The following is a 21,622-nucleotide window of genomic DNA, read 5'->3' on the forward strand; positions in this document are numbered from 1 at the left end:
CCCTGGGGGGCAACGTTTTTACACAGACAGTAGTTTGTGTGTGGAATGAACTGCCAGAGGAAGTGGTAGGTACTGGTATAGTTACAACATTTAAAAGATGTTTGGATAAGTATATGAATAGGAAAGGTTTGGAGAGATGTAAGCCAAATGCAATGAAGTGGGACTAGTTTAGTTTGGGAACATGGTCAGCATGGACTAGTTGGATTGAAGGGTCTGTTTCCATGCTGTATGATTGTATGACCCTGACTACCTCACTCTAAGTGTATTCAAGGCTGAGGTAGACAGATATTTTTATTAGTAAGGGTGTTTGTGTGTTTCCTGGGGGCAGGAAAGTGGTACTAAGGATTATCGGATCAGCCAAGATCTCAGGGAATGACGGAGCATACATGATGGGCTGAACGGCCTACTTCAGCTCCGACATCTTATGGTCTAAAAGACCCTCAGCATGTCTACACCATCCAGATGTACACTGTTCTGCAGTTGCCTGACCAAACCTCTGGGGCTATAGATACCAAGCAGGCTTCCTCCATGCCAGCAGCGGAACTGGCAATGAAACTAAAATGTCATGGGAGGCAGAAGAAGAAAACATATTCAGGGCATTTTGGTGACATGAGTAACAATTATTTATGTTTCTATAAATTACACTGTTTTTCTGTTACATCTCTTTGATGTTCTGTGTAACCCCAAATGTGACTGTGCCAGTGTGATGCCTACTTTTATGGCCACATCTATGTTGAGGGTCTGCTACACATTGCAAAAGCAAGATGAACTAGGCATATACAAGGCAATGGGCTCCACCACTATCATTGCTCCTCACCATATAATATGTGTTCTTTCCCTGGCTTCTGTATCTAAAATTGTTGGTGTGAATGAGGTGGTCAGTGATGACTGGGCAGGGAGCTGCACAACGAATAATAGGCCAAGGTATTAGAATGACCAGGGAATTTGTAATCTGAACAGTGCATTAGTCTGTTTGTAATGTTGTTCCCTTTTAAGTGTCTTTATATCAGTCAACACCCTCTGTCACAGGTTCAGTTCCTTGCCATTCCCACTCTGAGTAGAGTCGCTACTATTTCCTTTCCTATTCAATTTACAGCACTATGAAGGCAACTCTTGGCCAATGGCTCCCAGCCACTGAATCTATATGTTGGTGAGACATGAATACCCAGTGTCCTTCTTGTTGCCCTTCCCATAAACCCCATAGGCACAACACTTCCACAGGACCCCAGCTAACCCATCCATTTTAGCCTTCACTTGCCGACCATTTAACCCCACCCTCCCAAGTCCTGGCAAAAAGAGGTGACCCATGCCTGGTATGCTCATACATTGCCCAACTTGAGGTCAGGATGCCCTTTTCCATCTATGCCTTGCCATATTATTACCCCTTCCCCGATATTGTTGCCCCCTTCACAAATATCATTTCCTTTCTTCCCATATCTGCAGTCCACAATCCTAAAGAGCACTTTGCCGAATCACCTTCCTACACAGCCTCCTAACCCCTTTTCCTCACAGTTTTGTCGACACAGACTGTCCAATGCACAGACTTGAGTGACCTGACCAAAGTTAGAGACAAGAAGTGCATAGACTGATGTATGTCGACCTCTCCAACTGCATTAATTCTCACCCACTGACTGACTAGTATGGATCTCCTGCTCTGACTATGACCTACTCCCTAGATTACTGATGCACAGGCCCCTTGACTGAGAATTTCTAACCAGATACATGACTGTGGCCAAACCTCTGGACTGGGATTAAAACTGAATTACTGTGCTGGAACCTCCTAATGGCTACTTTCATGAACTTCACTGAGGACTACAACCCTAAGACTTTGAGACACGGCTGCGTTCTTGCTGTTAATTTAGTACTTTTGGTGCATACATTACTGGCATATGTGCAGGTGTGACTCTGCCATGTACTCAGCCGCCCCATGACTAGTAAAATAAGCTGCCCAGTTGTATGCCTGGACTGATGATATAGCAAGGTAAGGCATAAATACTGTGAGCAAACAGGTAGGCGCTGTGTGAGTGAGTATTAAAACAGTAAATCTTATAACTCTGCCCCGAGATGGAGCATGGTCCAGTCCGTGAGCTGGGTGCCTGTCCCCGTGTGTGATGTATCCTTGGAACAGCCTTTTAATGCTAGTTGCTACCGTGCTTTAAAATGCTAGTTTGTGCTTCCTACGTGGCCTGCAAGTGTACTAGGGATGTGCCAGGATGATCGTGAGATGTTTGCAAATGTCAGATACCAATATCTATTGATAAGGGATGTGTGTGGCTGGCATCCAGAGATGCTGTCTGGTGCTGACCCACATGGAGGATCACACAATCAGTGGCAAGATGCAGTCCCCAGGTGCCCGCTCTGAATTGCATGTTGAGAATTTCAGCTTTTTCACTGAATTTGGCAAGATTAGAACCTGAACATTAAGGAGGCAATTTGTGCTATTAATAAGAGATTTAACAAACTATAATCCCCTTTAATTGGCAACATGTCGCTGCCAAGTGCGAAATTCACCTTGCCAAATGTGTACAAGATACAACGTGATGTGTCTGACATTGGGAAAGGTATTGCTGGACCTTCTGTTTGATTCTTTCATTAATGATGCCATTGCCCACATCACTCAGGCCACCATAAGATTCTACTCATAAACTCTGTGTTCCTCATTCCACAGATGCTGTCAAAATTGCTGAGTACTTGAAGCAGTTTATGTTTTTATATTACTAACATCAGTATTTTTAACTTCTGATGCTTGATTAATTGGAATGGATTTTTATATTTCTGTCAAGTAGCGATCAGAGATTACATTCTTGTGGAACAAAACTTATCCACACTCTGTATTTGAGTAGTTGCTGATGTTTTAATCTTTTCTTGCAACTATTCTAATTTGGTATCACCAATATTTCAAATACATCGCGAGGCAGTGTTTATTTTTATTTTATTATACATTATTAAATTTATGTCATAGTTCTGGTAGGGTATTGTATTCTACCAGTTCTGAATTTTTTAAGTTTTATATTGTTGCAGATCTCATTGTTATGCAATCAATAGGCACATTTCAAAATAAGAATCTCACAAGAAGAGTTCATTGAATTAAATTGGATGCTTATTCTCCTTTACAACAGATTATGATGGAGTAACACGCAATTAAACTAGTTGGATAATGCTTAGATTTTTAAATTTATGATCCTACAAATTCACATCTGTTGAAACTCATGCAATATAAGATTTTACCTAATCTAAAAGTCACGGGAACAGTCTTAATGCAATCTAAAGTAATAATAAAAGAAGATCTGACCTTCAGATAGAGAAGAAGCCAGTGACCCTGAACCTGTGCTGATGGTTCTCAATGTACACTGGTGCTTTTATCATCTTTATTATTTTAGTGAGCAGCTATAAATTACAGAATTCACACCAGATGGTACTTTGTGATTGACTTTACTACCGGACTGTGACCACTTTAGGACTATTTACCTTCAATACCACTGCTTATGTTCAGGGTGCATTAGCACTAAATGATAAACGTTACTTGTTTTGGTACAAACCTCAAAACAATCTCCAAACACAGTTGAAACTTAAGTGAATGCTGAATGTTAGGCACATAAACTAATCTGTTTCACTGCAGTGGCAGATTCATTCAATTAGCATAATCAGAAAAACTAACTAGTTCACAGAAAGATCCTACACTTGGTTTGCAACGGAAAATAATGTATCATAACAGACTGTTATCTTTGTCTGAGTGAAAGTAAGTCTGAGAGTCTGTAAGAGAACATTTGACTTTTAGTGGTGTAGGTGCCACAATGTGTTTAATTAGGTTTATTATATAAACTTAAAGCACTGTATTTTTCTACTTGGTTTTTATACTCTTATTCTTACACTCTTACTCCTCTCACTAAAACCTCACAGTCACAAAATGACAGAAGGTAGCTGCTTCCAGCTTCCATGAATCACTTCCTGCTTAAACTTTTATCAAACCCAAAATCAAATCCTTGTCCATCTTTGCCCTTTCAGGTCAACAAAATATAAAGTGCCTGGAAGATGAGGGACTGACAGAAAGCATTACAAAAGATGGGACTGCATCATTTGACCTTACCTTAGCAAGCATCAGCTCAAAACCCAGCTATACATATTAGAGGTTGGGCTATAGCAGCTATATGGGGAAGCTATGCACAGGAGCATTGGCAAGAGAATGGAGTCACCCAGAAAGTGGCTAGGGTGAGGATGCACTCTCGACCTGCTGCACAAGGAAGAGATAGTGACCTCATTGACACAGCTTACATTAAAAAATCCCTGTAAATCAGCTACAACAGGACCTTTCAGGTACATTGTGTAGTCTGTCAGAAATCTTGTGAACAATGGCACAGGTCATGGAAGCATCCAGCACTAGCTTATGCATAGCCATCCAGCAAGGCAATGAGCCCATGCAGTCAACCATGAAATGAGTGGTCAGTGGACAGAGCACATTGCAGTCTGCATGACCCTTCCTCCCAGCTACCAACTGGATTCTTTCCTCCCATCGACCAATGAGACCATCCCCTCTATCTGTGTTCACTTATCACTACTTTATACCTCCACCCCTCTCCCCAGCCAAAACACTCCTCCACCCTCTCCTTTATCTGCAGCTCCCCTTACACGCACCCCCAGTCCCAAAATGTTGACTTCCCCACCTCCTGATACTGCCTGGTTTGTTGTGCTCTTCCAGCCCCCTGCTTGTCTACCTTGGATTCCAGCATCTGCAGGGTTTTTGTTGTCTGTAACTAAGTTTGGCCACTTATAGCCAAGAGCTGCTTGAAGTTACTTACAATGGCCATTCTCAAGTGCCCTCAGAGGAAGATCAAAGCATCTTACCTTCCTGTCTGTTGTGATATAATTACAGAACCAGAAACGGGTGAGGAATACAGAGGTCAAGCACAAAGGGATGTCACAAAAATGATTTAATTACAACATAAGTAATATTATGATCCCTGATCAGGTACATCTACAACAAGACTCAGACATTATAGAGTCTTAGGTTGATAAATGGCAAGTAACATTCATGTCACACAAGTACCAGCTAATGACAGATTCTAAGAAGAGAGTCTAATTCATCTTCCCTTGAGATTCAATGGAATCATCATCACTAAATCACCAACTATCAACATCCTAGGGGTTACCATTGACCTGAAATTGAATTTGGCGAAAGTGAGGACTGCAGATGTTGGAGATTAGAGTCGAGAATGTGGTGCTGTAAAAGCACAGCAGGTCAAGCAGCATCCTAGGAGCAGGTTAATTGACTTTTGCCTGAAATGTCAATTTTCCTGCTCCTAGGATGCTGCCTGACCTGCTGTGCTTTTCCAGCACCAGACACTCGATAGAATTTGAATTTGACCAGCTATATAAATAGTGTGCCTACAAGAGCATATTGGACTCAGCTCATGACTTCCTAAAGTATGCTGACCATCTATAAGGCTCTAGTCAGGAGTGTGATGGAATACTGTCCCCTTGCCTGGATGGTTCCAGCTCCAACTGCATTCAAGAAGCTTGAGACCAGCTTGACTGCAAGCCCAGCAACCACATTAAACATTCATTCCCTTAACCACCTCACTCACAGCAGCAGCAATGTGTGCCATCCACAAGTTGCATTGCAATTACTTGCCCAAGCGCTTTTGGCAGTATTTTCCAAATCCACAACCTTTATCATTTTGAAGGACAATGGATCCTAATAGCCCACCTGGCAATTCCCCTCAAAGTCACAGAGTGACCCAACTTGTAATGGTATCGCCAATTCTTCATTACCACTGAGTCAAATCCTTTCAGCTTGAGATTAAAATTTAGCTCGGTGTGGAATGCAAATCATAGAATTTAACTCATCATCCTGTTTTCTCGTCCCATGTACAAATGAAATGGTATCTAGTGAATCATTATCAAAATATTCAGTGTAATCTCATAATTTGCAAACAAATTAGGCAGAACTGTGAAAGGTAAGAAAATATGATGAAGAAATCAGATTCTCTAAGTCAAGAAAACATTCTATGGTGTACACTAATTGCCTCTTTATCATGTCATTTAACCAACTGTAAGGAGAACAGGGCACGTAACAGCAGAACCTAAAGCTTACATTTCACAAAAAACATTCCATAGCTCCCACTGGAAGACAATTTTTTGCAGCTGAAATGTAAACATATAAGGATATGGTCTGTAATGTGCAAGGGGGACTTTTCTTTGGGGACTGGGTAGAAGGGGGTGGTGACACCTATTACGATAGCAGCTGCCATGTTGGCAGAAATCATGGTGGCTTTCTGGCAGAATTCTACTCCCAAAGTACCATTGAAAATGTGTTTGTATAACTATGGAATTAGATAATGTTCAATTACACCATATGCAAATGCACTACAGAAATTCAACATGGGTCGTCCAACCATGCCTTCCAAACCTGAGCCCTCCGCCACCTTGAAACACAAGGGCAACAGATATATCTGATCACAATTATCTGCAAGTTCCTAGTCAAGCCTCACATCACCCTAACTTGGAGCTATATCAGCATCTCTTCACATTTTCTGGATCAAAATCCTGGAATTCCCTGCTTTTCAGCACGGTGGATGTCCCTACATCCCAAAGACTGCAGCAGCTCATGAAGGGAACACAACATCACATACTTGAGGGCAATTTGAGATGTTTAGTAAATGCTGACCTATCTAGTGGTAGGTTTAGGCTGAGTGGGGAAAGATCTAAAAAGGACCTGAAGGGTAACCTTTGGTGCGTATATGGAACAAACCGCCAGAGGAAGTTCTGAATGCAGGTATAATTACAACATTTAAAGGCATCTGGATGCGTATATGAATAAGAAGGGTTGAGAGGGATATAGTCAAATGCTGGCAAATAGGACTAGGTAGGATTGGGATGAGTTAAATCAAAGGGTCTGTTTATGTGCCATATGCCTCTGTGATTCTACAAGTATCATCTTTTTTTAATAAGCTTCCTCCATATCAAACTTAGCTCATCAGTAAATTTCCAGTATTGCCACTCCCAACTGCCTATGGCTGTATTTTGTTTCTGAGCCTCACCAACTGTAACCCATGGCTGGGATCAAAGTATCAAAGATCAAAGATGGCAACAGAACTGAGACTTCAGCAATGGAACTGTTTAATCTTAATAAAACAGACTAATTTTAAATTTTAATTTTAAGAAAAGCACATTTTGGACAAGAACTAACCAATACCAATGCCAAAAGAAAAATTCTAAAGTGTCTACTTAAATCGGCCTTTAATGCAATAATGTGGCATAGCTAACTCTATGGCTGAATCTATTTAATAACCTTCTGAAACCACAAATAGATATTAATCTCTTGGATATTTGGGAGAATCTAAACACACCGGATCATCAACGCCACACTCACAGGAATCTGATTCATGAGAGAAGAAGAAAAAGAAAGCCAACTCCCATTCCTAGACGTGATGGTACAGAGAACACTGAACGGAGAATTCACTACAAGGGTATACAGGAAAGCCACACACACAGACCAAGTCCTAAACTATGGAAGTAACCACCCCAACACACACAAACGAAGCTGCATCAGGACACTATTCAAAAGGGCCACAACACACTGCAGTACACAACTGCAAAAAGAAGACGTCGACCTGGACCCAATATACCAACCACTACAGCGGACAGCTGAAACTGACAACCGGAAGCGGCAGGGACAGACCACTATAAACACCGGAGGAAACATCAAAGAAGCGCTTCGCAGGAGGCTCCCAAGCACTGATGATGTCGCCTAGCCAGGGGACGAAACGTTTGCAACAAAAACTTCCAGCTCGGCGAACAGAACCACAACAGAATCTAAACTGTTGCAATTGCATCAGCTCAAATATTTGCAGGATGATCTCTGCAACTAAAAACAAACTAAGACTGAAATGAAGCTGATTTTTTTTTAATGGTTCACAGGATGAGGGGATGAGGCAGCATTTATTGCCCATCCCTAATTGCCTATACAGCAGTTAAGAGCCAATCACATTGCTGTGGGTCAGGAGTCACATGCAGACCAGATGAGGTAAAAATAGCAGTTCCCTTTCTTATAGGACATTAGTGAACCAGATGAATTTTTCTGATAATGGATTAATGGTCATCGTTCGATTCTTAATTTTACATATTTATTGAATTCAAATTCCATCATCTGCCATGGCAGAATTTGAACTCAGATCCCCAGAACATGATCTGTCTCTCTCGATTAACACTCCAGCAATAATACCAATAGCCTATCCCCTCACCATATATTCATCCTAAGTTCTATGTAAGCTTTAACATATTTTGTTATCTTACATTTAAGGAGAAATTTGCCAATTAATTTGAATTTCTTCCATGTAAATTTTCTAGATCTTTTAAATGTATTGTATATAATTTAAATGTATTATTCTAAACATTTTCCTTGTTATTGTTGTTGCACCAGTGAGAATATATTTTAATTTTCAAACTTATAGTCTGTAAAACAAAATTCATCATTTACCTCACGCTGAGGAAATGTCACACATTGTGTTCCTGTGCCAACAGTACTAGCTTGAGACTTTTATTCCATTAATTTGATTGAATTTGAATGCTGTGCCAGTAGTAACTGAACAATTTGTTCTTATACAGTCAGAGTCATACAGTGTGGAAACAGACCCTTCAGTCCAACTAATCCCAAATTAAACTAGTCCCACCTGCCTGCTTCTGGCTAAATCCCTCCAGATCTTTCTTATGTATCCATCCAAATGTCTTTTAAATACTGTAATTGTACTGACATCCACCACCTCCTCAGGAAGTTCATTTCACATGTGAACCATTCTGTGTGAAAAAAAATTGCTTCATGTCTTTTTTAAATGTCTCTCCTCACACCTTAAAAATGTGTCACCTAATCTTGAAATTCCTCGCATTAGGGAAAAGACAACCACCATCAACTCTATCTATACCTCTCTGTTTTAAATAAACTTCTATCAGGTCATGTCTCAACCTCCTACCCTCCGGTGAAAAATGTCCCAGCCTATCCAGCCTTTCTTTAACTCAAACCATCCATACCAGACAACATCCTAGTAAATCTCTTCTGAACCCCCTCCAGCTTAATAATATCCTTCCTATAAGTGGATGACCAGAACTGGACACAGTATTCCAGAAGAGGCCTCACCAATGTCGTGTATAATGTCAACATGACTTCCCAACTCCTATACTCAAAGGACTGAGTAGTGAAGGCAAGCATACCAAATGCCTTTTTAACCATCGTGTCTATATATGTCGCAAACTTTAAAGAATTACGTACCTCTGTTCTACAATAATACCCAAGGCCCTACAATTAACTAAAAATGGCCTATCCTTGTTTGTTGTACCAAAATGCAATACCTCATATTTACCAGATTGAACTGCATCTGCTATTTTCAGCCCCATTGACCCATTTGAACAAGATTGTTTTGTAATCTTAGAAAACCTTTTTCACTGTCTACTATGCACCAATTTTGGTGTCATCTGCAAACAAACCAGAACTTCTATATTCTCATCCAAATCATTTATATAAAAGACAAGCAAAAGAGGACCCAGAATCGATCCCTGTGAAACACTGTTGGACACAGGCATCCTCTTAGCGTTTCTATGCAACAAGATCAATAACAACAATGCACAAAGGAGGTGACAGCCTCAATGGATATGACTGCTCGATTATTAATCCAGAAACACAGCTAATGATCTGGGGACCTAGATTCAAATTCCACCATGGTAGATGGTGGAATATGTAATTCAGTAAAAATATTTGGAAATTAGAATCTACTGATGACTGTGAAACCATTTCCAATTGTTGGGAAAAATCCATCTGGTTCACTAGTGTCCATCCTCACCTGCATGTGAGGTCTGGCCTGTACGTGACTCCAAACATTCCCAACTGAAGTAGTTGAGCAAGCCACTCAGTTGTATCAATCCCTACGAAGTTGCATTAAAACCAATCAGACCACTTGACATTGACCTGGAACCGACAACAGCAAAAAACAGCCCTGCCAACCCTCCTATTAACATCTGGGGGTTAACGCCAAAATTAGGAGAGCTATCTCACTAACTAGTCATTAACAGGCTATTGTAGAATCATACTTTACAGAAAATGTACCATACGCCACCATCACCATCCATGGATATGTTCTGTCCCACTGGCAGGGCAGTCCCAGCAGAGACGGTCGTACAATAGTATACAGTCAAGAAGAAGTTGCCCTGGTGTCCTCAATGTTGATTCCAGACCCCACGAAATCTTGTGGCTTCAGATTAAACATGGATAAGCAAACCTTCTGCTGATGACCACGTCTGTCCTCCCTCAGCTGATGAATCAAAACTCCTCCATGTTGAACAACATTTGAAGGAAGCATGGAAGGTGACAAGGACACAAAGCGTACTCTGCGTGGGGATTTCAATGTCAAGGGTGGCAGCATGATTGATCGAACTGGTCAGATCCTACAGGACACAGTTGCTGAGCTCGGTCTGTGACAGATGGTGAGGGAACCAACAAGAGGGAAAAAATACACTTGACCTTATCCCAACCAATCAGCGGCAGCAGATGCATCTGTCCACGACAGCACTGTTCAGAGTGACCACCACACAGTCCTTATAGAAACAATATCCTGCCTTCACATTGGGAGTACCTTCAATCGTGTTGTGCTAAATGGGACAGACTTTGAACAAATGTAGCATCTCAAGACTGGATATCCATGAGGTACCGTGAGTCATCAACAGTAGCAGAATCATACTGCAATCTATAATGTACCCCCCTCAACCATTACCATCATGTCAAATTGTCAACTCTGGTTCAATGGAGAGTGCAGGAGGGCATTACAGGAGCAGCACCAAGCATATCGAAAAGTAAAGCTACCATTCAGGACGACTTGCATGTTAAACAGTTTAAGTAGCAAGTGATAGAGCTAAGCAATCCCACATCCAGCAGATCAGATCTAAGCTCTATAGTCCTGCCACATCCAGTCATGAATGGTAGTGGGCAATTAAGTAACTCAGGGAGGAGAGGGAGATTTCACAAATATCCCCATCCTCAAAGGTGGAAGAGCCCAGCACATCAGTGCAAAAGATGAGGCTAACGCCATCTTCATTTAGAAGTACCAAATCGATAATCCATCTCAGCTTCCTCCAATGGTCTCCAACATCGTAGCTTGCAGTCTTCAGCTAATTCAATTCACTTCACATGATATAAAGAATGGTTATAGACACTGGATAGTACAAAGGCTATGGGCCTTAACAACAGTCCAGCAATAGTACTGAAGACTTGTGCTCCAGAACTTGTTGCACCTCTAGCCAGCTGTTTGAGTACACTTAGATCCTGGCAATGTGAAGAATTGCCCATGGTACATCCTGTACATAAAAAGCAAGGCAAATCTAACCCAGCCAATTACCACCTGACCAGTCTACCCTTGGTCATAAGAGGGAAGGTGTCATCAACAAAGCTATCAAGCAACACCTGCTCAGCAAAAACCTGCTCAGTGACGCCCAGTTTGGGTTCTGCCAGGGCCACTCAGCTCCTGACCTCATTACAGCATTAGTTCAAACATGGACAAAACAGCTGAATTCCAGCGATGAAGTGAGAGCAACAGCCCCATGACATCAAGGCTGCATTTGACCGAGTGTGGGAATAAGGACTCCTAGTAAAACTGGAATCAGTGGACGATTGCACAAACTCTCCACTGGTTAGATTCACACCTGACAAAAAGGAAGATGATAATGGTTGTTGGTCAGTATATTAGATCCTGGATATTTCTACAAGAGTTCCTCAAGGTAGAGTCTTCAGCACAACCGCCTTCGGCTCCATCACCAATGACCTTCTCTCCATCTAAGGTCAGAAGTGGGGATATTTGCGAATGATTGCACATTGTTCAGTTCCATTCCAATACCTCAGATAGTGAAGGAGTCCATGTTCAAATGCAACAAGATCTGGACAATATCCAGGCTTGGGCTGACAAGTAGCAAATAACATTCCTACCACACAAACACCAGGCAATGACCATGTTCAATAGGATGCAATCTAACACCCACCCCTTGACATTCAATAAGCTTAGTATCACTGAATACCTCACTATCAACATCCTTGAGGTTACCATTGACCAGAAACTCAACTGAACTCTCCATATATACACAGTATCAACAAGGGCAGGTCAGAGGCTAGGAATACTGGGACGGGTAACATGCTCTTGACTCCCTAAAGTCTTAAAAATGTGTTGCTGGAAAAGCGCAGCAGGTCAGGCAGCATCAAAGGAGAAGGAGAATCGATGTTTCGGGCATAAGCCCTTCTTCAGACACATTTTTAAGCTCTGATCCCCAGCATCTGCAGTCCTCACTTACTCCCTAAAGTCTGTCCACCATATAAAAGCATATGTCAGAAGTATCTTGGGATGCTCCCCAGTTGTCTGGGTGGATGTAGTGCCAACAAAACTCTGGAAGCTTGACATCATCGAAGACAAAGCAGCCTGTTTGATTGGCACTACATCCATAAGTGTCCACTTTTTCCACCACTGACGCTCAGTAGCACCAGTATGTACTATCCACATGACGCGCTGCAGAAATTCACCAAAATACCTTGAACCGCACCGTCAAACCCACAACCACTTCCATCTGGAAGGACATGGGCAGCAGATATGAGGGAACACCACTCCCGTAAGTACCCCTCCAAGCCACTCACCATCCTGACTTGGAAATATATTGCCATTCCTTCACTGACGCTGGGTAAAAAATCTGGAAATCCCTCCCTAAGGACATTGTGGGTATACCTATAGAACATGGACTGCAGTGGTTCAAGAAGACAGGTCATCACCAACTTCTCAGAGGCAACAGGTGGCAGACAACAAATGCTCCCCCCCCCCCCACCCCGTGATTATAGAACACCTTTGTGATGGAAAAAACACTCTCAGGCACTTCATAGCTATGTAATCAAACAAGACTGACACAGAATTAAAAAGAGACATAAAGCAAGTTGCTAAAAAACTTGGTTGAAGAAATATGCATGCTATATTTAAGGGATGGCTGGAAAGGTTGACAGAAACAAATTCCAGGGTTTCATGTCTAGATGGCTGAAGGCATGGGCAAAAGTTGTGAAATAATGGGAGTGGGGATATTCATACAGCCTGACTTGGAGGAATGAAGAGTGCTCAGATTGTTGTAGGGCTAGAGAAGCTTACAGAGATATGGACAGGCAATACTTTATTGGCACCTGAAGAGAGGTGGATGGTTCTTAAAAATATTTATTAGTGGACTGGGAGCCAATTTCAGTTACTGTGCATCGTAAAGTTGGGGAGGGGGCGTTGAGATTGGGAATATGGGCATGTTTACACAGAAGCAAAAATGTAATTTCTTGTAAACGTCTGTGAATTGGTTTTAAGGATGTTTGAAAAAAACTTGAGTTTTCATCAATTATTATTTTCTTGGATCATAAAAAAACCTGGTGACTCTTGCCCTGGAAGCAGTACCAACAAGAATAAAGCTAATAAAGAAGCTGTGCCTTTGCAGAGACAAAGGAAGGCTACAAACTAAGGAACAATGCAGAAACAATGGCAAAGCAGACAGAGTCAGAAAGAGGACCATAATTTTTTTTTTGGAAGAAAGTAAGGAAAGTTCCATGAACAGTTAGGTTTTCTGCTTGGCAGTAAGAAGCAATGTAGAATTTCAGAGCCTGTTAGTGAATCAGCTTATGACTTATTTAAAAATAACTTGACTCTAAAAAAAAATTACAAAATAGCTAAAAGTTTGGATCAAACTACTAGATCATGAACAGACCATTATTCATTGGTTGATGGGTTGAATCAGAACTTTGCAAACATATTGTAGAATCCTAAAAGAAGTAGCTTAAGACATAGTGGACATATTACGTGTAGTTTTCCAAAAGTCATTAGATTCTTGAGTAGTACCAAAGGATTGCAAAACTGCTAATGTGACACCCATATTGAAAAAGCAATGGGGGAAAGAAGTGGGTAACTTAAGGCTAACATATCTTGTTGGAAAAGTACTGGAATTATTTATTAATGAAGTAATAGCAGAACATTTGGAAAATCATAACCTAATCAAGCAGAGTCAGCATTGCTTTATGAAAGGTAAACCACGTCAGACTAATTTAATAGAGCTTTTCAAGGAAGTTTCAATCAGAGTGGATAGAGGGGAACCAGTAGATGTATTTGGACTTCTAGAAGACATTTGACCAAGTACCTTTCAGAAGGTTGTCATACGTGCCCACAGTTCCTGAAGTAGAATAGTGCCATGGATAGAAAATTGGCTCATGGTCATGGTCAGGAAACAGTGAGTGGGATAAGGGGCTCTTTTCCAGATTGGCGACCTCTGACCAGTGGGTTCCACAGGGATTAGTGCTGGGACTGCAACTATTTACAAAAATCTGCAGACAGCACTAGAATTGGTGGTAAAACAGGTTTTGAGAAGGATGCAAACAGTTTACAGAGAAATACTGACAGGTTAAGTAATTGAGCAACAAGTTGGCAAGTAGAGTATCACATGGGAAAATGTGAAAAAATTTATTTTGGAAGGGAGAATAAAGAATAGATATTGATTTAAATGGAGAGAAAGCTGCAACACATAGGGACTTGAGGGTACTTGTGCACAAACTACAAAAAACTGACATGGAGTTGCAGCAGGTATCAAGAAGGCTAATGGAATGTTGGCCCTTATTTTAAGGAGGTTAGCGTGTAAAAGTAGGGAAGTCTTACTCCAACTCTACAAGGTTCTGGTGAGACCACATTTGGAGTACTGTGAGCACTTTTGGTTCCATTCTTTAAGGAAAGACATCATTTCATTGGAGTCAGTTCAGAGGTTCACTAGGATGAGCATGGTATGGTGGGATTATCTTATGAGCAAAGATAAACAGGTTTGGATAAAACCAGAAATTGCTGGTGAAACTCAGCAGCTCTGGCAGCATCTGTGGGAAGAACACAAAGTTAATGTTTTGAGTCCAGTGACTCCTCAGAAAATTGCTTCTTTTGGTTTAGAGTTTCCCCATGGGAATTTAACAGGCAGCAGAGTTTCAGATGAGCTGGGTCAAAATTCTAAAACTCCTTTCCTTTGGTGCCCTGACACCACATAGACTACAAAATATGGAGTTCAAAAGATGGTTCACAACCACCTCTCATGGGCAGTTAAGGATGGACAATAAATTCTGGTCTAGCCAGTGATGCACACACCCATGGAAGAATGAAAATTAAGCAGCTCAGGTTGAGGGTGGATGGAAGATTGGAGGCCAGCCAAGAGAACATTGAACTAATTAATTCTGGAAGTACTGAAGGCATGGATGAGGTTTTCAAATGCAGATGGTTATAGCAAAAGGCAACGTTTTATTGAAATTGTTCTAACCCTAAAGTCTAACCCTACATTCTCAATGCATTATGCATAAAGTTTAAATTATCCTGAGGAAATGCAGGAAACCAAATGTTTACAAGTTATTTTTCATGCCATAACATATGGTATGATGAAATATCTTATGACCTTATAAGATTTGGCAGTTCCAGTTCTTCCCACATAGTTCTGGAATGTCTTTCTTATGAAAGCATTTTTGAAGTAGGGACATCATGTTTCAATGGATAGCTGGAAAGTCATCAACTTTAACATTTTGAGCATTACATTTAACTTACTGCTCATGGTAACAATAATTCTAAGAGTTAATTAAATATCAACTAAATATCTCAATTGTCTAACATCATTTTAGACTGAAAGTGATCTTTGCAAACACAACAGCAGTTAAATACAATCATTAATGTCCAAAGAAGGAAAAGAAATGAAACATTCCAGGCATAGAGGGACTCTCAACACACTGGATTTTATTTTCAGTGCCTTGACACAACATAGTGGATATCAGCTACCTTGGTAATATGCAACAAAACCCATACAATCATTCTAAGGATCTTTTTCAACAACTGGTTTGACTAGTTGAGATTTCTGATTTCATGCACATACTATACGTTATTAGAATTTTTGGCTTCATACGTACCCCAATGACGTAGCATCTTGGACACCTGGATCTCTTTTTCAACACATAAAGAAATGTAGGCTCATTTGATCAAGTATATCACAGCACATGGAATGTTTCAACAATGATACCCTAAATCTTCTAAAATGTATTTGAATGCACAGAAAAAATAATTTGTTGTGGTTGAGGACAAAACAGCAAACAAGCTAAAAACTTATGTGATTAAAAAAATATAAAACTGCAACGACATTACTTGGTATGGTATTAACTCCAGATTAGACTGGTGCTGGAAAAGCACAGCAGGTCAGGCAGCATCTGAGGAGCTGGAAAATCGATGTTTCGGGCAGCTCCTCAGATGCTGCCTGAGCAGCTCTGTGCTTTTCCAGCACCACTCTAATCTTGACTCTGATGTCCAGCATCTGCAGTCCTCACTTTTGCCTATGATATGAACTCCTTCAACCCTAAAACCTATCTCAAACATACAATAAGAATATTTATGGAAATAGATAAGGTTGCTAACAAGTACTATCTTAGATTCTTTTAGTGCCATCTGTTACAGAATAAATATGCCAGCTGGGGAGATTCTGCATAGAAGATATAGAAAATGTTAAAATTGAAATTGCAATAAAGCGAATCATAAACTTTTTAAAATGGATTACATTACAAAAAAGTGTAAAGTTGTTATCATACTTACGTACAGCCAATTGAATACACTTAAATAGAAAGAATCAGGAAAAGTATTTAGAAGAGAATAATACAGTTTGGGTTTAATGATGAATGTAAAAAAAATGAAACTTGTTAGAAGCATCATTGAAATTTTACAAACTGTCTGTTTAATGTATAATTGTTATCAGCAAATGAATCACTGACGTTTAATATTAGCATGTGGAATGAGGAGGTATTAGATCTTATCAAGGTCTGGTGATTACTGGGTCACAGTTTTCAAATTTAAGTTTAAAATTTAAAGCCCATTGCATCCTAATATGAATTTAGTGTAAACCTTGATGCTAACGAAAAGAGATTAGATTGAATAATATTACTTGTTAAAAGATTATGAAAGATGTGGAGATGTGAAGCACTATACTTCCAAATCAATAAAAATTGTTGCTTGCTATATTTTTAGGATAAGAAGAATGAACAACTGATTGCATGAAAAGGACAATAATTGGGAAATAGTGACTAATAAATGGCAATGTTCAGTGTGAATATAGTGTAGGATAATAATGAGTTAAAGGTAACAGATGTAGAGTTAAGTCCAATGAGATGAGAAGGAACCTGACCAAAATAAATTGTGCAAAGAATTTACGAGTAAGCAATGACAAATCTTCGTTAGGAGATGAATAAAGTTGAAAATAGAGTTTCTCTCTATCGATATACTTCCCATTAATTGAAACAACTGCATAATGAAGAAAATCAAGTTTTGTAATGATACAGAGTGATGAAATTGAAAGTTATATTTAAAAGAAGGCATATCATTTTACAAGGGCTACCTGCTCTCGGGAAAAACATGATAACTTTCTAAGATACATTGGGGAGGATAACTGAGATTAGAAGGGCTATAAAAGGCTGTGAAAAAAAGACATTTAATGTAAATAGAAATAATAATGAATATATGTGTAAACTGCACTGAGATTTTGGAAAATAATCAATGTAACAATTCTGCTCACTGTGATAGAAGAATAAACCTGGCTACAAGGGGTCTTGAAACCATGTTTAGAACCATTAAAGAGAACCCTTATGTGACAAATTCTGTAGGTTTTTATGAACAAATGGTTGATTGGTTAAATCAAACATAGCACATGCTGTCTATGTTGATTTCACTAAGCTTTAAGTCAGGCTTTAATTATAAAAAATCAAACTTGCCTAGAAGAAAATGCTGCAAAACAGATGGAAAGTTGGTTGATGGACAGCAAAGGTTAATCAGTTGATAACAGAGATTTTGGAAGAGGTGTAGCACTGGTCTAATACTTCACCCACTTTTATTCTCACAATATAGATGGTTAGGGCTTGAGATGCTAAAGTTTATGGTTGTTTACTAAGTCTGAGTCACACTGTAGTCTGTGGAGTGATTCTTGCTGCTAGGCCAAATAGATTTTTTTCACCATATTTTACCAAACATATCGCATTAATTGCTTTTTGAGCCCTCATGGCATGAATTACATCCAAATTCTACACCATTTTCCCAAATGTCATATCTGGAACAGATTGGCACTCAGTAGAGGTGCTGGAATCAACTGGCGTCCATGCACTCCACTGCCATATGTAAAGGCACACTTTGCTCTCAGCAAACACTATCAGTCCAGCGCTGCACTGCACAGTTCCTGCCATCTGTCATGACAGAGATAGGGGAAAACTGGCATTTCAATGTGCAGGGAGGGTCCTGGAACGCCTGCTGCATTGGTGAGGGAAAACTTCCTCTTCCCTCAGGACCAACAGTGGAGGCTATGTCATCAGATCATGCTAGCCTGCTCTGACGTCACCAGGTTAGAGCAGTCTCAGCCATTAGCAGGAATGCCCAGCACTGCAGGAATAATTTCAGTGGCCTTTCCAACTTCGCCAGCATAAGTGCCACCATCTTGTATCCATTAACTTATGCTGAATCCATGTCTACTACTGGACCCACCTCCCACCAAGATCATGCTTGACCATCCTCACTATTGCCTGCAACATCTTTCTTATTCACCATCACCAACTACAATACCCCTAACCTTGCCTACTCTCTCACTCAGGGAACTGGCCCACCTGCACCAACAATAATAGCTGTATCATGCACTTTCAACTTCCATAATGCCAGCCTCTCTCTCATTACTGGAGCCAATTAGCCCACAGCAGGGCAGAAACAATCAAGATGAGTGGTGTGTTGCCCATTTATTCAGCTGCTCAACCTTTCTCAGCAGGGAATCCTGACTCTCACAGACCTGAACAGGCCATGGACTGGTTGCAAAGGCTGGCATTGACTGACTGCCAGGTACCCCTGAGTGAAGGGCAATGCCCTTGATTGGACTGAGGTGTGTTTACAACCATGGCTACCTTCCTGACTTTGTTTCTGAAGTAAATGGCACGGAAGAAACAATAGTATTATCAGCCTAATAGAGCTAACTGAGGAGATATTATGCAAAAGTAAGGCAAAGCAATGCAGGGCATGGGTGCAGAATAAGTGAGCCCTATGACAGTAAGTAAATATGCTGGAGATCCAGCCTCATCCAGTCCATGAGCTGGGTGCATATTCCTGTGGCAGAGTGTCCTTGCTGTAGCATTACAATGGTAGATTCTGGTGCACTCTGTGGTGCACAGTTAACATCCAGAAGCATCCTGTAAGTGGTTCCAATATGTGCCATGAGTGGTCATTGAGGCTGGCGCTAATAAGACCATAAGACAAAGTAGTGGAAGCAAGGCCATTCGGCCCATCAAGTCCACTTCATCATTTAATCATTGCTAATGTGTGTTTCAATTCTACTTACCTGCACTCTCCCGGTAGCCCTTAATTCCTTGCAAGATCAAGAATTTATCAACCTCTGCCTTGAAGACAGCCAACATCCTGGCCTCCACTGCACTCCGTGGCAATGAATTCCACAGGCCCACCACTCTCTGGCTGAAGAAATGTCTCCTAATTTCCATTCTAAATTGACCCCCTCTAATTTTAAGGCTGTACCCATAGGTCCTAGTCTCCCCGCCTAACGGGAACAACTTCCTAGTATCCACCCTTTCTAAGCCATGCATTATCTTATAAGTTTCTATTAGATCTCTCCTCAACCTTCTAAACTCTAATGAATACAATCCCAGGATCCTCAGCCGATCATCCTATGTTAGGCCTACCATTCCAGGGATCATCCGCTGGACACGCTTCAGTGCCAGTATGTCCTTCCTGAGGTGTGGGACCCAAAATTGGACACAGTATTCTAAATGGGGCCTAGCTAGAGCTTTATAAACTCACAGATGCACATCACTGCTTTTATATTCCAACCCTCTTGAGATAAATGACAACATTACATTTGCTTTCTTAATCACGGACTCAACCTGCAAATCAACCTCTAGAGAATCCTGGACTAGTATTCCCGGATCCCTTTGTACTTTTGCTCTATGAATTTTCACACTGTTTAAAAAATAGTCCATGCCTGTATTCATTTTTCCAAAGTGTAAGACCTCGCACTTGCTCATGATGAATTTCATCAGCCATTTAGAACTGTCTAAACCTTTCTACAGCCTCCCCACCTCCTCAGTATTACCTGCCTGTCTGCCTAACTTTGTATCATCGGTGAACTTTGCCAGAATGCCCCCAGTCCCTTCATCCAGATCATTAATATATAAAGTGAACAACTGTGGCCCCAACACTGAACCCTGTGGGACCCCACTTGTCACCAGCTGCCATTCTGAAAAAGAACCTTTCATCCCAACTCTCTGCCTTCTGTCAGACAGCCAATCCCCAATCCATGCCAGTAGCTCACCTCGAACACCATGGGCACTCACCTTATTCAGCAGCCTCCCGTGAGGGCACCTTATCAAAAGCCTTTTGGAATTCTAGATAGAAAACATCCGCTGGGTTTCCCTGGTCCAACCTACTTGTTAACTCCTCAAGGAATTCTTGCAGGTTTGTCAGGCACGACAATGTGGATTGCATGTTGCTGGTGCCCAGGCAGTGCCCAGTGCAGTTGGAGGGTCCTTTCGTGAAAATGACATCTTGAACCCACTAAGAACTTGTACTGGGTTCCATTTTGAGGTTTCCTGATATTTGGTAAGTTTTGTAGGATGGCAACTCATGGTGAGTTTGGCTGTTAACAGATTGTTTAACACACAATGAAGAGCATCAAATGGGAACTCGTCACTGTCTGGCAAGAATCTTGCCATAACTCATGAGAAAAATGAACAAGATGATCTTGGTATTGTCACTCAATTCTATCACTTCTTTTGCATAATACTAAAAAAATGCTGAACTAGTAGATTTGACAAACACAAGAAATATTTTAAAAGATATCAGAAGTGACATTATTAACTTAGAATGGACAGTTAGCTGACAGATGAAACTTAATGTAGAGGAAGATGTGACAGTGTATACTAGTAGGAAAAACTTGGAGATACAGATTGAATTGAAAGTTATTTGGAAGATCTTGGTGATCAAGAAAAAAAAGGTCCAAATATATAAATCATTGAAATATGTCAAAGACTTCTGTGGTTTACAGGAAAAGTTAGAAGAAAAAAATTAATGCAGGTGAAGATACAAATTTGTAGACATCGAGCAGCTGGGCAGGATTAATTTGAACAGTCACAATGGGCTCCTTTGGGCTGTAAATCTCAAAGTTTCTTTGATATTTGAAAAAGGTATGTTGTGTACAATTTTGTGAAGTGAAAATCCTGATATTGTTCAATGCATTCTACAAACAGGATTGATGATTTACCCTCATTTACATTATCTTGTCTACTTGGAACGTACTAAACATCGCCACAAGAAGAACAAAGTAAGTGGAATATACAAAGCTAAAATTAACATCTAAGCTAACTTGTTCCAAGTGACCCATCAGAACCAATGTTTATACTTGTTCAGCTTGTCCAGTCATTTGGACTTCAGTGATTTCTTAGACATTGGAATCCAAGTAATATTTCTCACAGTTTCCAAAACCACTAAAAATGGTTCACTTGGGTTTCCTTGTAGTTATAGTCTACTGTGAGGAGGTTAATGTACAATAT

General features: G+C 40.6%; 1 protein-coding gene and 1 long non-coding RNA gene across 2 annotated transcripts in view; one reads left to right on the plus strand and one right to left on the minus strand.

The window, feature by feature from the left end:
* Positions 1-7,866, minus strand: part of ifih1 (interferon induced with helicase C domain 1) — a 48,840-nt gene extending 40,974 nt beyond the window's left edge. The window contains exon 1 of the mRNA XM_043693872.1: positions 7,679-7,866. Coding sequence (XP_043549807.1) covers positions 7,679-7,832 — 154 coding nt within the window. The 5' untranslated portion in view covers positions 7,833-7,866. The remainder of the gene's footprint in view (positions 1-7,678) is intronic.
* Positions 1-21,393, plus strand: part of LOC122551635 — a 35,058-nt gene extending 13,665 nt beyond the window's left edge. Inside the window, exon 3 of the long non-coding RNA XR_006312151.1 lies at positions 21,320-21,393. This is a non-coding gene — a long non-coding RNA (uncharacterized LOC122551635). The remainder of the gene's footprint in view (positions 1-21,319) is intronic.
* The last annotated feature ends 229 nt before the right edge of the window (positions 21,394-21,622 follow it).

The sequence above is a fragment of the Chiloscyllium plagiosum genome, chromosome 7, assembly GCF_004010195.1.
Source record: "Chiloscyllium plagiosum isolate BGI_BamShark_2017 chromosome 7, ASM401019v2, whole genome shotgun sequence".
In the NCBI taxonomy this organism is placed as follows: Eukaryota; Metazoa; Chordata; class Chondrichthyes; order Orectolobiformes; family Hemiscylliidae; genus Chiloscyllium; species Chiloscyllium plagiosum.